Below are 18360 nucleotides of genomic sequence, written 5' to 3'. Positions count from 1 at the left end.
CTGCTTTTGCCTCTGCCATCACGGTGTTACCTCCAAGTGCAGTTTATAATGGAGCAGCTTGGCTTTATCGTACACCCTAGGGTGCTGGGTGCATGTGTCTTTATCTTAGGGTGTTTGTTCTCTTTGCTGGAGACTTTACAGTGCAGAACTCCGCTTGCAGGAACCGAAAACCTTTGCATCCCTGAGAACATGCAGCAAGTGCTGTTCTCCTGGATGGCAGAGAGCAAGCGGCTCTACAGCATCAATGTCAAAATGCACGGTTACGACACTAAGCATCTGCTGGAGGTGCTTGCCTCGTCTCAACACCGAAATCATGTCCTCACATCTCTGGCATTTAGCAAAAGTTGGGCCGACCAGTCGGTACTCGAGACCAACCTCAAGATGGTGAGTCCGGCAACGATGGTGCCACAACCTGAAACTATTTGAGTGGACACTAAAAAAATTTTTCTGTATGGCATGAATGTGGAACCCGAGTACAGCTTCTGTGGTCTCAATTCATCAGCTCTGATTTTGCTAATTTGTAAAACACTGTTGTGTCACTCGTTCTACTTCAGAAAGAAAATCAAGGTAAACACAGCTTCTTTCGATACAAGAAGACCACTCTGCTTGTCAATTTTGTATGAAAAGAAATTTTGCACTTCAGGGTTGGCCGGGGTGGCACCAGAATTTTTTCTCAACTGTTGGGGCGCACCCACAGAAAGTGGGCTCCACAGGAGCATGGGTGGCGGTTGGGGCCGGATTTTTAATAGGCAGCAGCTCCCAATCTCATCGTTGCTTTTTAGCAGCTCAGCATCAGTACACTACTTATTAACTGTTACCGTATTTACCCAAATCTAATGCGCCTCTGATTCTAATGCGCACTGTGATTTGGAAACAGAAAAAAAGAACAGACCCCATTTTAATGTGCACGCAAGTCCTTGATTGGAACGAGCACATGATTTCCGCGAACGAACGGGAGAAAAAGGGAGCAAAGTATTTGCAGCAAGGAAAACAAAATTATATTTACTTAATTGCTATCGCTCTGAGAGCTCTTTGACACTCTCGGACCAGAACATGTCGTCTTCAGTTCCGTCCATAGCATTAAAGATTCCACATTTCTTGAAGGCTTTCTCAACTATGCCTGATGGAATCCCATTCCAAGCTTCAGCCACCCACCTTGTCATGTTTTCAATTAAGGCACGCTTCAGCCTGTTGCCTGATGTGAATGTGTGGCTTCCATTGACTAGCCACTCATTATAGGGTGCCCGCATGCGGTCTTTCATGGGCTTGTTAATGCAAATGTCCAGCGGCTGTAGCTGGTAGGTTGAGCCACCAGGAATTACAACCAAGTCTATATAGAAAGCCGCCAGTTTAGCTTTCATGCGCTGATCCAGGTGACACTTGAATGCGTCAAGCACAAGCATGGAGCGGATCCCCCAACTTTTCACCTGGTCTCTTGCGCTATACACAGTCGATCCAGCCAATAACCAGTTTAGTATCCATTCAATTTTTCTTGTTGGCACGCACTATAACACCTCGCGGGAAGTTTACATTCTTTAGAAGCGTTTTGCATTTAAATACAAGGAAAGGGGGCAACTTGGCGCCATCTGCTGTGCACGCCAACATTGCCATAACGCGGATCTTTTCGTTGCCTGTCGTTAGCACGTGGACTTGTTTTGACCCTCTTGACTCGACGGTCGTATTATAATGCATGTCAAAATACATAGGAGTTTGATCCGCGTTTCCTATTTGTTCAAGCATGTACGCGTTGTTGCGCTGCAATGACATTATGTAATTCTGAAAAGCAAGCAGCTTTTGCTCAAAAGCATCTGGGAGGTTCTGGCACACCCCAGTTCACCTGCACAGGGAAAACCCCTTCCACTTCATGAACCCTGTTATCCAATTTCGGCTCGCCTTAAAATCGCTTCTCGAGAGGCCTCAACTTCTGGCTATTTCGTAGGCCTTTACCTTTAGCACGTCAGCTGGGACAGGCATGTAGTCCACTCTAAGCTGCCTCACGAAGTCCGCAAGCTCATATTCAAGGCAGGGTAATTTTCCCATCTGTGGTTCATGGTGGCCTTTGCTTGACGGCTTGCTGGCAAAACTTTTTTTTTTCAGCTTTCGCCAATCACGAACACAGGTCTCCGGCATGCTGAATTAAAGAGCCTCTCCCTGTTGTATTCTCTTCCATGGTCACAATAACTTTCCGTTCAAAACCATTATTGTGACGGACAGAATGCGTCTTCAAGGATGAACCATCTATTGGGCCTAGGGACGATGCCGCGCAAATATAACTCAAAAAGGCAGCAATAACAAAGAAGTGGAGAAAAAAAACACACACACACTTCTGCAATAGTGCCACCACAACTGCAATGCAGGTAATGAGGGAAAGAAAACGTGCTACCATGGTTACCAGCAACAAGTTACTTGGCGCTGCTTTATGACTATGATGATAGGCTGCAATGGCAGAGCCAGTTTCGGTTTGTACCCGATTCGAACGCGCATGCAATTTACGACCCATATTTCTTGAAAATAGGTGCGCATTAGAATTTGGTAAATATGGTAATGTTTTAGTACGATGCATTTATTTTTAGTGAATTAGTAAAATGGGGATGTTCTTATTAAAGTGCACTTGTGTATTTTATTTAGTTCGTTATAGTTCATGAAAACATTCCACTTTTTTTTTATTTGAAAATTAACTTTATGCAGCAGTATGTGTCTAATCATGACAGTGATTGTAGGTCAATGAGGTGTTCAACTGAGACACGGTGTACCATGTGTGTACTCACCGTGAATGCTCAGTGACGTAAAAAGATGTGAGACTAGCTCCAAGTCATGCAAGGCTTGATAAAGAAAAACTGGAAGATTTCTAATCTGGTTGCTTCTAGGTTGTTGCTAGTCTTTAGCTAGGTGATGCTAGGTTATCTTTAGGTTGGTTCTCAATGCAGAGAAAGGTTTTGGATGAATCACAGACGACAGACATGACATGGACGTCCCAACTCCAGAGACAGAAACTCACACTGAAACCGAGCATACACTCCTCTGGTAGGTGAGAATGCTGGGGCATTGATTGCTTAGGGGTCTTTTCACAGTCACTGTTGCCTTTCCCGTTCTATAGTAGTATTTTCTCGTATGTACTCGTGGTCTTCAGCTCTCTTTTACTGCTTTGCAGCAGTTTCTTGAGCTAACTGTTGCCTGTTTGATTTATAGTGGACCAGAGATGAATTGTGAGTTTTAGAGAATTTCTGTGACGTTCATAGTCATCATTTCTGGAGCTTAACGTTTGAAAAAAACGATATGGTTAGGAGAGATGCTGTAGTTGAGCGCTTCAGAAATTTCAATCACCTGGTGTTTAGTAGTAGAGAGCTGTACAGAAGGCCCCTTTGAAAGGCCACCCACTTGATGGCCATTGAAACACAACTCTCGAATCGATGTAGTTGATGCACTGCTATGCAGCAATTTTGAACAGCTGTTGAGTGGTTCAGGCATTTCTTGCAACATTTGTGTGCTGCTGTGAATATTTATTTTCGTATTCATATCACAGTATACAGTTGAACTGTTTTATTCTTGAGATGAGACGAGATGCCTCTTATAAGCAGGGTACCACGTATGCATCTTGTCAACCCATATTTTACTGTAGGCACACAGTCATCTCTTTAAACCATTTGTCTCTTATATCAGTGTCCCTTATAAAGGGGTTCAACTGTATATATTCATATCACAGTATTCAGTTAAACAGTATAAATGCACTTAAAAACTCATATATGGAGATATGTCGGTTGATGTTTAAATATTTGAAAGAAATTTTTATTCGTAGGTATGAACGCATATCTAGCTTTTAAGTCGTTGAGAAGCGAAACTGTGGCGATCGATACACAGCAAGATGGCATGATGAAGACAAGCACGTTGCTGTTGTCAAGAGTGCGTAAAAATCGCACATTTTGAGTGGCACACACAAAAAAAGACACTAAGTATTGTTCAACACTCAGACATACTGCTTTTAAAACGTACTAGTTAGATTCGTTTTTTCTAATCGTGTGTACGAGTGCACTGTGAAAAAGAGGGCACCATTGGCACTGTTCTCGCTTATGTCTTTCAATGGCCATCGAAGTTTCGATGGAGTTGTGGGGTCCTTCGTTGACTCGATAGACTATTAAGTTGAGGGCTTTTGAAACGTCCCCTGTAACATTTTGCGTTTGGTCATTGTATCGATAGGCTATCGGTCGTATGGCCTTCTAAATGCCCATGTGACAAAGGTATAACGTGCACCTAAATCTATGCACACAAGATTCAAGCATTCTGAGGGAGCCGGCAATGTTGTAGGCCCGTGTGCTCAGATTTGGGTGCACGTTAAAGAACCCTGGGTGGTCGAAATTTTCAGAGCCCTCCACTACGGCATCTCTCATTATCAAATGGTGGTTTTGGGACGTTAGACCCCACATATCAATCAATCAATCAGGATTCAAGCATTTATGCCTTCCTTGAATATGTGGCTGCTGTGGCCGGCATTCAACCTCCAGGTGAGCAGTTGAGCACCATAACCACTAGACCATCGTGGCGGGTAAGCACATACCCGTTTATGATGATGATAGTTTTTCTGGTCACACGTTTTACATTCAGCTTTTACAGCATCGCCACTAAAAAATGATGGCATATCCACAGGGTGAATGATGAAGAGTGGGGCGAAGCTCTTGCTATTTAGGATCGCTCGCCCCACACCTCAAATGAAATTCATCAGTAGATTGTCATTAAACAATGTTTATTATAGAAGCACTGACATCAAATTTCAAGATCGAGATGTGCCCATCATTCGATCACTTGGTATTCATAGGTCTTCTTAGCCAAATATGAATAGCGGAGATCACGTCGAAGTTATTTTATTTCGACGTCAAACAGCATAGAAATGCTAAGGAGGAAAAAACGAAAAATGTACTGCTCTGTCACATCCACACTAGTGCTACGTGTTTGGTGTGATACATTCCACAAATACAATCCTGAGTGACCATACGCTGGTAACGATGACGTCGACAATCTCCGAGTGTGTTTGGAGCCGGCTCCCAGTCATGCTTTCACTAGTGGCTCTTCTTGCTGTGTTGAACCGTGTGTGTGATTAATCGTGTCGCATCGACTGATTTGCGATGTGCTCCACTGCGTGCGAGTACGATCATTCAGAGCAACAATATGTGCCAGAACATAGGTCGGCACTTTGAGAGACTACTCACTCATACTCACTCACCACAATTTTTTTCAGCCTTCACCCTCACTCACGTTCATACTCACGTCTACTCCCACTTATAGGCCTTCACTCACATTCATACTCATGCCTACTCGCACTCATGAGTACTCACTAACGTTCATACTCCCTCTTTGTCATACTCAGAGTACTCACTCACGTTCATACTCACTCCTTCTCACTCTCAAAGTACTCACTCACGCCTACTCACACTCCTACTCACTCACGTTCATACTCACTCCTTCTCACACTCAAAGTACTCACTCACGTTCATACTCACTCCTTGTCACACTCAGAATACTTACTCACGTTCATACTCACTCCTACTCTCACTCATGAGTACTCACTCACGTTCAAACTCACTTATACTCACACTGAAAGTACTCATTCATGTTCATACTCACTCTTACTCATACTCATGAGTAGTCACTCACGTTCATACTCACTTATACTCATACTCAGAGACCTCACGTTCATACTCACTCCTACTCACACTCATGAGTACTCACTCACGTTCAAACTTACGCCAACTCACACTCTAGGCCCTCACCCACGTTCATACTCACGACTACTCACACTTGTGAGTACTGTTAGGGATGGGAAGGAAGGTCGCTGCTGGCATCCCTCCGCTGCCAACCAGTTGTAGCGGATGGAAGAGGAAGTTGCTGATGACATCCCACCGCTGCCACCAGTTGTAGCGGCTCGCGGCGACCGCAGTCTGCGGGTAGCGGGGCCGATCGCCGTCGCTCTGTCGAGCCAAGGACTAGGGGAGAGCTTTGAGCAAACTTAACGGGTTTATTTACATCTTTACAGTGAGTTGTCGAGATGACAGAAGAGAAGAGAAGAACTAGTGGTTTCACAAACCACGAGTGTGGTGGTTGAACTTTACATAGTTCAGAGCAAGGTTCAGAGCGATGTCCAGCACTCTGCCGCGTCGTTTTATGCCCTGTCGGGCTCCTCCTCTACGAGGCGACCACCAATCACGCACACACAGGTGAGGGGGGGGGGGGCGAGCATGCAAGGTCCACGTGAACACTGCACTTTGGTGGCGCCAGCAGGGCTCTTCCTCGTTGTGTGTGAGCCTTTAGTCAAGAGTGCCCACAATCCTGGCCGCATACTTCAAAGGGTCCGCCGATTATGTTCCCTCAATTAGCAGGGCGATCCGCGACAGCCGCCGCGGTCTCCCCCAGGAAGACGCCGTCCCTGTTGTCCTCTTGGTGGCGTCTTGGCGACACTACGTCTCGTACTCCGGGACAATGCCTGGCGGGCATAGGCAGTCAGCCGGTCGGCTACTTGACAATGGATTAAACAAGCGCCGATCTTTTGAGAGGTGCCCGGTTCGTGGAATCCTCTGGGGAGAGCCCTTTGACCAGCGCCGTCGTCGTCTGCCGGTTAACGCGCTAACGATGCGTGACTGGCCCAGGCGGGAGATAGAGTGGCGGCTCCAAAACCCTCTTTGGCGACATTCCACCCCGTTGGCGCCGCTGTCAATCAGTAGGCGACGTCTCGTGGGGCTGGCCTCTGTTGCTTCCTCCGTCCAGACGTGGCGAGACTGTCCTTTTTGCACTAATCCGGCGTGGCAAATGACTCGCTGGGTCAAGGCATAGCCCGATCGCTACAGCTCCTCCGCCCACGGAAGATCTCGGACGTCGGGTAGTATCAGCTGCTCGACGGGAGAGATCACAGTAACCGCAGTCTCCCAACACCATTTAAACCACGAAGACCAACCGCTAGAACCAGCAAGCGCCGGCAATGAGTTTTCGGCAACCAGGCCGGTCTTTCAAATGTGCCACAATGCACCTACGCTTTTTTTCTTTTAAATGGCAACCACACTAATACTCTTGCCCATAGCTAAAAATTTCGATTACTCCATATACCCCTTAAAATCATTACGGAAAACGTCCCTCAATGTTCCGTATAACACGACGCTCAGCTAAAGAATTCAACTGATCCCTGAGCACATACCGAAATAACAAAGGGTAATGCAATTTCGTATACTAACACGCTTATTTGCTGAATGTAGTTTCATGTCAGCCCATGGTTTTAAAGAACGCACAAGACTTTGCTGTGTGCTCTAGCATGACATCTTACTCTCATCCAAAGAGCGCTAGCATACCCACACGCACCTAATCATAGGCAATATCTCTCTCACCTAGGTATCCTTAAACCCTCATCTGAACGTGAGTTTTCTCAAGGAACAAACGCAAGGAACAATCACACTTGAGGTACACGTCAGGAGCGCGTAACAAAACAGGCGTTAATTTTGCGCCAAAACCCCTGTACCGAATGTTTCTCCCCCTGAGCACTTCGAAAATTGCTTTGTTTGGTTTTATTCTAAAACCTTCCCAAACATTGCTCATTTACTCTATTGAAGACGGCATGCGATGCCGCGCTTAACTAAAGGGCACGAAGCATAGAAACTCCGGCGCCGCTCGACTACGCTACCGCGCTTTCAAAACTAGCGGGCGTACCAAATCTTCATTTGCGACTTGCGTGCTCGTATCTTAAAAAAAACTCCTTTCACGCAGTCGGTTGACTGATGCGGGCCACTGCTTTCTCATAACGCTGAACAATTCAACTCGAAATTTTGACCAAGCTTACACGCAAACAAAATCTAGAGGGAGGAAAAAGTGTCCAAGCAAACTAGCTGTGGAGATGACACAGGAACACCACTTTAAAACCAAATATAACCAAACAAGTATGTTTCCAAAAAAACTCCTGTGTCTGACTCTCCCTCCTACAGCTGTCGCTCCCCCTTCAGCCGTACACGCGGCGGTTGTGCACTTCGACTCTGAAATCGCGCGAGACAACAACGTGCACGAGCAACAAGCTGAACTGCAGCGTTACGCCTCATTCGCGATTTTGGCGGGCTTCTGTCAGTTCGGCGTAGGGGACCGGAGCGATGCGTGGGACAGAGTGGCCATGCCTTCTTTGGGCTAGCTCGCGTGTGGTGCTTAGCTATTGTGGCTTTTCCTTTTTTTCTAGGACCCCTTATACAATTCCGTTCCCGCAAAGCTTTAAATCTTCTGCGTATTCCGTCGCGGGGATGCGCGCTGGGACCTACCCTTCCGCCGTTGGAACCTTACTTTAAGCCACAAAGGACCTTTCTTTGAACTGGCTGGTAACCTAATCTTGGGCCGCTCGCCCGGCTGATTGCCCCCTCTTTCACCCCTTCGCTTTGTCGCTCGCGTACGCCTCTCTCGTTTCCGGCGACGTCTGCGACCGACCTGTCCTGCACCGCTGGTGAATTCGTTGCCGGTTGAGTTATCAATGGTTTTACCGTTCAAGGGTGTCTCTGCACCACCTGCCACAGTGTTTCGGCACTTTGATTTCTTGGCTCTGTCGCCCTGTCTGGCCGATTCACCTGTGGTAACGCTGTACTCAGGTGCGCCCTGAAACGTTCTGTGAATAGAACGGAAAGACTGGCACTCTCCACGCAATTCCATTCGCGAACCCGCTTTCCTCTTACTTTTCGTCCGGTTGCTCGGACGCATGCAATGTAATTTTGACGCTGCTGCAAAGCTCTTATTTGCTACGCTGACAGGTTTTGCGCCTTCTTTTACACGCGTAGTACTGTTCGTCTTTCTCGCGGATTTGCGACGTCTCTTTCGTCTGCGCCGCTTTTTGCGTGTCGTTTCCGAGCCTCCCGATCGCATCTCACACTCGTGAACCCTCTCACAGCTTTCGTCAGCTGTCTCAGTCGCGCGGTCTAAATGATTTTCGCCCTGGTCATCTTTATTCTCACCCTCTAGACCGGCGGACTGGTTAACACACTTAGGAACAATGCAGCTGTTTCCCTTCGAAAAATCTTGCTCGCAATCCTGAGAGCTGTCTGCAACTGCACTGATACCCTTCTCTACGCTCGCTGCTTCTGAGCCTTCTCCGGTGTTCTTTCCTACTTCGACCTCATTTGCAAGATCCACCGTCGCGACAAACCCAGTTGAGGTCTGTACCAGTTTTTCTACAGCTATTCTAGCTGTTTCGCTAACAGTAAACTGGCAAAGCACCTCGTCGGCCTCTCTACTCAGCGCAGCTTCATTCGCAGCACTCAAACTCGATTCGCCTTTGAATCCGCTGCTATGTTCACACGTGCTAGCCTTCTCTAAAGCTCTGGGCTGCACCTCGCACTTCTCGTGCTCTACACTTGCGGATGGCTGAATCTTCCACCGCGTTGCCTCGACTTTTTGTTCCGACAGTTCAATATCTAGGCTGAGTGCTCGCTCGAACTCTTCACCTCGCTCCCGTTTTTCTATCTCCCATTTGCTCTCACTATTCACCTTGGTGCTATGAGAGACACGCGGACCCCTCTCAGGCTTGGTGTTAATACCAGCACACCGCCGCGCGTTCTTCAACGGAGCGTTCATGAGCTTGCATTCAATTTGTTTTCTGTCAATTCTGGTGCCGAAGCACCGCAGTAAGGCTGCCTTAGCTACATTGTAACTGTTGAACTCGTCCTCGGAAAGGTACCCTATTCTACCAATTAAGTCGCATGGAAAGACACTCAATAAGGCGATAGACCAATAGTCTTCGTCGAGCCCTAGGTCTGTGCAAACATTCTCGTAAGAGGTTAGGTAACTCTCTATATCCTCGCCCTCTTCGAATGGATGGATCCTTGAATTTACTTGAGACCATCTAAGGCACTGTATTGATCTTCTTGTCTCTTCCAGTTTTACCTTAAGGCTTTCCTTCCACTGCTCTCTCTCTTGCTCTCGCCTTTCCTGACGCTCCCGTTCCTCACGCCTTTCCTCGCGCCTTTCCTGTTGCTTTTGAATCTCGTTCCACGTTTCTTTAATATCTTCACTGGTCAGATTCAAGCCCTCTATAGCGCCAACAATTGCGTGTTTCTTCATCCCCGCATCTACTTCTGCTCCCAGCTCCTCCCCCAGAATCAGTAGCTGATTCTTCAACAAACGCTTCCAATCCATGACAGAGAACTAGTGTGGTGCAGCTCACTCTCTACCCAGAAGTTCCGTAAACAACTGCTTCTGTGGTAGCCTCTACCAGCGAAAAGATTGCACTTCTATCTTATCAGCCTGGCAACCAAAAAACCAAAGCCAGTACTCAGCAGTCCACAGCTGCCAGTCTCCATGATCTCGGCATGTTGTTGATTCTCCGTCCTCCAGGCTCACATCCAACCGCTTGCCATCCAGTTGTTAGGGATGGGAAGGAAGGTCGCTGCTGGCATCCCACCGCTGCCACCAGTTGTTGCGGGTCGCGGCGACCGCAGTCTGCGGGTAGCGGGGCCGATCGCCGTCGCTCCGTCGAGCTAAGGACTAGGGGAGAGCTTTGAGCAAACTTAACGGATTTATTTACATCTTTACAGGGAGTTGTCGAGATGACAGAAGAGAAGAGAAGAACTAGTGGTTTCACAAACCACGAGCGTGGTGGTTGAACTTTACATAGTTCAGAGCAAGGTTCAGAGCGACGTCCAGCACTCTGCCGCGTCGTTTTATGCCCTGTCGGGCTCCTCCTCTACGAGGCGACCACCAATCACGCACACACAGGTGAGGGGGGGGGGGCGAGCATGCAAGGTCCACGTGAACACTGCACTTTGGTGGCGCCAGCAGGGCTCTTCGTCGTTGTGTGTGAGCCTTTAGTCGAGAGTGCCCACAATCCTGGCCGCATACTTCAAAGGGTCCGCCGATTATGTTCGCTCAATTAGCGGGGCGATCCGCGGCAGCCGCCGCGGTCTCCCCCAGGAAGACGCCGTCCCTGTTGTCCTCTTGGTGGCGTCTTGGCGACACTACGTCTCGTACTCCGGGACAATGCCTGGCGGGCATAGGCAGTCAGCCGGTCGGCTACTTGACAATGGATTAAACAAGCGCCGATCTTTTGAGAGGTGCCCGGTTCGTGGAATCCTCTGGGGAGAGCCCTTTGACCAGATCCGTCGTCGTCTGCCGGTTAACGCGCTAACGATGCGTCACTGGCCCAGGCGGGAGATAGAGTGGCGGCTCCAAAACCCTCTTTGGTGACATTCCACCCCGTTGGCGCCGCTGTCAATCAGTAGGCGACGTCTCGTGGGGCCGGCCTCTGTTGCTTCCTCCGTCCAGACGTGGCGAGACTGTCCTTTTTGCACTAATCCGGCGTGGCAAATGACTCGCTGGGTCAAGGCATAGCCCGATCGCTACAGTACTCACTTATGTTCATACGAGTACTCACACTGATGAGTTCTCACTCATGTTTATACTCGCGCCTACTCACAGTCCCTCACATTCATACTCACACCTACTCACTGTCACTCACGTTCATACTCACGCCTACTAACACTCACTGTTCATGGCTCACGTTCATACTCACGACTACTCACACTCTTAGAGAAACACGGACTGCTGGGCGAGTTGGTAATTCATTTTAACTGAGGTGCGTGAAAAATTGAAGTACGAAAGGAAGACATCTCGAGACAGCGCGCCATGTCCAGGTGTCTCCTTTTTGTACTTCAATTTTTCGTGCCCCTCAATTAAGACTCATAGTTACTCACTCACCTTCATACTGACGCCTGCTCAAGATCATAGGCCCTCACTCACCTCCGCACTCACATAAGAATTCACCTTCATACTTACACCTACCCATACTCAGGCGCACTCACCCACGTACTTTTACATTCACATACTCATCATCATCACAGCAGGACAAAGGCCTCTCCCCTATTCCGCCAGTCAACACGGTCCTTTGCTTGCTGTTGCCACTTCATACCCGCAAACTTCCTAATCACATCTGCCCACCAAACTTTGTCTCCCCTTTTCCCGCTTTCCTTTTCTTGGAATCTACAAAATAACCGGCAGAAAACGAAAGTAATGAAGAACAACCTCGAAAGAAAACAGCGCTTCGGGATAGGTGGCAAGTGCACTTGAAGTTGGAAAACGTATATACGTCTACTTAGGACAGGTAGTACCTGTGAAGCCGAGCCACGAGACTGAAGTAACTAGAGGAATAAGAGTGGGGTGGAGAAGATTCGGCAAGCATTCTCAGCTCATGGCTGGTAGATTGTCACTATCCCCTCAAGACGATGGTATGTAACAGCTGCATCTTGCCGGTACTTACCTACTGAGGAGAAACCTGGAGGCATACAAAGCGGGTTCAGCTTAAATTGAGGACGACGCAGAGAGCGATGGAAAAGAAAATAGTAGTTGTAACCTTAAGAGTCAAGAGGAGAGCAGAGTGGATCAGGGAACAAACCGGGGTTAAGTATATCATAGTTGAAATCAAGAAGAAGAAATGAACATGAGTTGGGCATGTAGCGCGTAGGCAGGATAACAGCTGGTCATTAAGCATAACTGACCAGATTTCCAGAGAAAGAAAACGGGTTAGGGGGAGACAGTAAGTTAGGTGGGCAGATGAGATTAGGAAGTTCGCGGGTACATAATGGCAGCAGCAAGCACAGGACCGAGTTGAGTGGCGGATCAAGGGAGAGGCCTTTGTCCTGCAGTGGACGTTGTCAGGCCGATGATGAATATTAACATTGAGGTAGCGTTACGTGTACTCAGGTTACTCAAGAAACAATCGAGCTGAACAATTGTCGCTTTCTTTAAGGGTCGGTAGGCTCCACAAACAGGCAATGACTCAGCGCAATTACGATGCACCTGCACATTCATTTGTGTGCCATGACGCGTAGGAGACGCTGAGACATCGTTTAGAATCTGAGTAATGTGTTACAAGCACTCAAAGCGCGCTTTCGTAGGCTACGATGCATGTGTGCAAAATAGAGACGCTTTCGACAGCTTCAGTATACTACACGGCCCCCGCTATGATTACCCGCCAGAACTCAAGATGTTGCCACGCCATTCGGCTCGGCCGCTTCGTTCGTTCCACTGCCCCCAGCCCCTTCTGACTGCACTAGCAGGACAGGCGCGCGCCGGAGCCTCGCCACCACGTCGGCGCTGCAGCCACCCCGGCCGCCCGGCCAGTGGTAGGTGTTCTGGGGCCCGGCATGACCGTCGAGACGGCGCCTCCCCTCTCTGCCTCGCCTTCAGAAGAATGCGTTGCATACGGCAGTTTTGCATTAGAGAAATTGTGTGCATCTTCGGAGATGTTTTCCTTCCTCTGTGGGTCGCGCTCACGCGGAGGCTTCGTTGGCTCCGTGCCGGCACTGACTATGGCAGGGGGCCTTATTTAAAGATCTGCGGGCACGGTTAACGTTCATTGGCAGTGTGCGTACGCAGGGTTATCGCGGACAGCCAAATGAAACGGTAATTAACGAGTTGCGTTATGTGTGTTTTTATACTAGCCCATGTTCTGTGAATGATAAAATAAATTATCAAGGGTGATTGGGCGCTTATTGCACATTGTGTCTGCACTGTTGAAGGCATAATAAGCCGCTGAAAAGTGAAGCGAGGGTAGAGATTGAAACGACGATGCGAACAAGGTCCGATTACGCTATCGAATACTATACTATTGACGGCGAAGCTCAACCGTTCTCCAAGCTTTTCTTTTTTTTTTCTTAGTGGGGCACTGGGAAGACGAAGTTTGCACGCAGCTTCGCGCTTGAGAGGTCATGAGATCACTTAAGGTTTTCGTTCAAGGCAACCTTCACTTGAGGGACAACACAGAGATAGAAACTGCAAAATCGTTGCGCACAATGTGCGTCGCGCACACAATATGCTTTCTCTCGCGGGCCCTTTCAGCATTTTTTTTTGTCGCTTGCGCAGTGCTTTTTTTTTTTTTTGAACCGGCTCGCGCGGCGATTTAAGTTAAAGGGCTTCTCAAGACCTTATTTTTTTACATGTATTATCAGCGGGTTGCGTAGACTGAAGGCGCAAGAGGTAAGTGCAGCAAGAACAGTAGCTATAGGGACAGGCAGTTCAAAGTTATTCAGCCTAGAAAATTCTAATTACAATAAAATGGACGGCTACCCTCAACTCGAGTTTTGCGCGGTCACCTCGCCCCCCCCCCCCCCCTCCTTCTGATTTAGGATGGCTCCCCCAGTTTCCAAACTAACTGAAGGCTTTTAAGTACAGGAAGCTTGCATGCCATAGTGCCCGTTATTTCCAACGTATTGAAGACGCCGTTGCGATGGTTACAAATATTTATCACACTCATAGTAACTCAGTCATGTTCCTACTCGTTCCTACTCACATTCACAGCAACTCACCCACCTTTGCAGTCAAGTCTACTCACACTCATGAGTACTCACCCATGTTTGTACTTACTCCTACTCACATTCATGAGCTCTCACTCACTCCTAATCACACTCATGAATACTCCCTCACGTTCATACTAACGAATACTCACACTCATCAGTACTCACTCATGTTCAAACTCCTACTCACACTCATGAGTACTCACTCACCCCCGCCACGGTGGTCTAGTGGCTAAGGTACTCGGCTGCTGACCCGCAGGGCATGGGATCAAATCCCGGCCGTGGCGGCTGCATTTCTGATGGAGGCGGAAATGTAGGCCCGTGTACTCAGATTTGGGTGCACTTTAAACAACCCCAGGTGGTTGAAATTTCTGGAGCCCTCCACTACGGCGTTTCTCATAATCATATGGTGGTTTTGGGACGTTAAAACCAACAAATCAATCAGTACTCACTCACGTTCATGCTCTCTTCTTCTCTCACTCAGAGTACTCACTCACATTCATACTCACTCCTACTCACACTCACAAGCTCTCACTCATTCCTACTCACACTGATGAATACTCACTCACGTTCATACTCACGGATACTCACACTGATGAGTACTCACTCACGTTCAAATTCACATCTATTCACACTCATGAGTACTCACTCACGTTCATACTCACTCTTACTCACACTCACGATACTCACTAACGTTCATACTCAATTCCACTCATGCTCAGAGTACTCACTCACATTCATACTCACTTATACTCACACTCAGAGTAGTCACTCACGTTCATACTCACTCCTATTCACACTCAGAATACCCATTCACACTCATACTCACTCCTTCCCACACTCATGAGCACCCACTCACGTTCATACTCACTTCTACTCACACTGAAAGTACTCATTCATGTCCATACTCACTCTTACTCATACTCATGAGTACTCACTCATACTCACACTCACCATGTTCAAATGAGTATGAATGAGTGTGAGTGAGTGTACTCATGAGTGAGTATGCCGAGCTATGTGCCAGAATGTCGGGGAACCGCTGCGTAGTGAGAACCTGCTCGTCGAGGAGCAGGAAAAGTGGAAAGTGGGTGGTGTTTCATGCCTTTCCAAGCCACGAACCTATGTGGCGGCTGCATTTCCGATGGAGGCGGAAATGTTGTAGGCCCGTGTGCTCAGATTTGGGTGCACGTTAAAGAACCCCAGGTGGTCAAAATTTCCGGAGCCCTCCACTACGGCGTCTCTCATAATCAAATAGTGGTTTTGGAACGTTAAACCCCACAAATCAATCAATCAAGCCACGAACCTCAATGCAGCCAGTGGGTTGACTTCGTACGCGCCGTTGGACAGAGGGGCTGGACGCCTGTGAAGAACAGCTGTATTTTGCTCCCTTCACTTTGTGGCGAGCTGCTACAGGGTAAATCCTGTGTTGGCGAACCTGTTGGGTTTCACTGGCAGTACGAGGCCTCTTCTCGAACTCGGGGCTATTTCTACCGTGTGCCCTGCTGCAGCTGAAAGCAGCGATTCACTCGCCAAATGTCCGCGACATGAGGTGCATAGTAGGCTGGGACTTATAAATACATTGCACTTAACGCGGAGCTTGTTAAGCAAGGATCGTCGCGAATCGTGGCGGTACCCAATTCTAGGTCGCTGTCATCATCACTTGCCGATGTTGACCGCGACGACCGCAGAGACGACGATGTTGGCGACAGAGGCATGTCTACGCCTTCGAAGACACAGCTGCACTGACTGTACGTGCGTTCCTAGCAGACGTAAAGCCAGTGTGACGTCACCATTTTTGTGAAAGCGGCATCAGCTGTGCAGCGGCCTCGACGTGGCCGCGAGGTAGCGCTGCCAGCTCTACAATTTGGCGCGCTTTTGACCCATTTTGAACCACGTTCGATAGCGGATATATTATTCAATATTACAGATACTCATTCGCCACTCAGATGCGTTTTAGCTCGCAAATCGTTACTAGGCGGTCTATAGCTACTCGTTGACCCAAAAATCTGGACATGAGTAAATTTGATGTCAGTGCTCCTTTAAACATTGTCATTTATTACTTCTGGTTTTCGTTTTGCTTTCATTATGACTGCTTTATGGTCCATAAAGTTCACCGAAAGCGGTTCTTGCACTGGTTGTATATGAATATTTGCAAACACGACGTTGATGCACGTTTCCCTGATGGTCATCTTGTGATCGGGGTAATCGAAGGAGATGCACCTGAGTCCATACTTGCTCGTCATGTATTGCATCAACCAATGTTTAGGGGGTTCAATACGTCAACGTTGAAGTCGCTGACGAGCAGAAACGGTCTCGACCTGTTGTATATGTGCATGTCCTGGTCGATGATCTTTTTGATGTCTTCGATTGAAGGGTGGGCGCCAAGTATAGCTTCTCGTGCGGCCTGGTGCCACTGTCACACCGCTTCAGCCTCCTGCGCTCGTACATCGGGATCTTGCCGGTGCCGCTGTGTGCTTCACGGCACGCTTCTGCCTCGGGTGCCCGATCATCAGGTTCCCTCTTCGAGCGCTAACTGCCACCGCCCTGCGTGCATGCCGCTCAGCAGCCTTTTTTATTCGCCGACCCTCTAAATGCGTAAGTGCCAACACGGTACTTTTATTTTTATTTCACTGAAGAGCACCATTTGGCCTACGACGCCGCCGAAGAATACGCGATCGCAGTCGCACGATCGTTTCCCTTTCTCTCTCTCCTTCCGTACGTGTGACGTAAACCCTGTTTACATAGAACTCACCCTTTATTATTATATTTTCTGCAAGTAACGCCCTCTAGTGTCGGACCACTTGCATTTTTCAGCATATATGCATTCGTTATATATTACAAGTAGCGCCCTCTATGGCCGGTTCAAAAACTAAAGAGAGATGGTTGCCACAGAGAATGATTGGGTGACGCCTTGGGGAGCTTCGCCTTTAAAAACTCTCTTGACTGAGCTGACTTACCTTTTAGTGCGAGTCTAAGCACTCAGCATACCAGCTTTCTGCTGTCCATACAATGCTTGCAAAAAAGCTCGATTTCTACAAAGCACAAACACGTAGCTTCAGATTAAAAGTTCAAGCGTGTTGTAGCCTTTGTGATTTACGTAAACTCATACATAACAAACCCAGATATATTGAAATATCATTTATAACAAAGTAAATGAAAGTCAGTCTTTCTATAGATATAGTGTTAGAAATAAACCTTTATAACAAATTTTTTGATATAACAAACATTTTTTGTGCAAGATATAGCTTGGTTTTAATGAGGTTTCAGTGTAGTTATAAATGCAAAATAACAAGTGCCAAGTCTTAAAAAAGCAGAAATGCACTTTTAACAACTCAATGGTGTCACTTTATCTTGTTCGAATCCTTGAAGCCGGCGCATTTCATTCTGGCATTCGGCAAACACTGTATCTACCGTAAAATTTGAGCGAGCACCTTCACCTGTACAGGCCCCTCCCAAGCTTCACTGGAAATTTCAAATATCCACACTGTTAAGGAAAAGGTACCCCCGTTCATCCAATTCAATCCAATCCTGCTTGGCACTGGAGCCCGATTGCTCCGTGCCGTTTGTTGCTTTGTGTTCACTGTGAGAAGTCAACTATGCCCATGCAGTACCACACAGTGTCGAAGAAAATCGAGGTTATTCGATGACATCGAGAAAATGAAAAGAACGTCTCGACATTTAAAGCTCGACCAGAACGGGATACGGGAATGGGGAAGAGTTTAGATAATTTGCTGCAGCTAAATTATGGGAAGGCAAAGCTTTGATGGAAGCTCAGTAACCACACACCGGTGTTCAGTGAACATGTGGACGATGCGCTTTTCGAGTACCTTGAGCGTAAAAGAAATGCAGGACGTGCCGTCAGCAACCGGATTATTTCTGAAGAGGCCGTCAAAATTGCCAACAGCATGCAGTTGGAAAACTTCGTAGCCTCCATAAATTGCTGGAAACAGTGGTTTGGCATTGCAGTGCGTTGCGCTATGAATGAGAGCCTGTGTTGGAGCTGTGGTGCCAGAAAATCATGGCAGACTTCAAGCAGAATACTGCAACATGTTTTTTTGCAACAGACTCAGAG

General features: G+C 47.8%; 1 protein-coding gene across 15 annotated transcripts in view; it reads left to right on the top strand.

Annotated features, from left to right (window-relative positions):
* Positions 1–18360, top strand: part of LOC119170730 (uncharacterized) — a 56585-nt gene that overhangs the window by 24261 nt on the left and 13964 nt on the right. For 14 of the 15 annotated variants that reach the window (XM_075886814.1, XM_075886812.1, XM_075886815.1 and 11 more), the window contains one exon: positions 161–384. In XM_075886814.1, coding sequence (XP_075742929.1) covers positions 161–384 — 224 coding nt within the window. Of the gene's footprint in view, positions 1–160; positions 385–2927; positions 3025–18360 lie in introns of all 15 variants that reach the window. The other variant, XR_012893786.1, reaches the window with a different exon arrangement.

The sequence above is a fragment of the Rhipicephalus microplus genome, chromosome 2 (genome assembly GCF_043290135.1).
Source record: "Rhipicephalus microplus isolate Deutch F79 chromosome 2, USDA_Rmic, whole genome shotgun sequence".
NCBI classification, from domain to species: Eukaryota; Metazoa; Arthropoda; class Arachnida; order Ixodida; family Ixodidae; genus Rhipicephalus; species Rhipicephalus microplus.
Note: the sequence above shows the minus strand (reverse complement) of the source record. Positions and strands in the feature narration are given on the sequence as shown.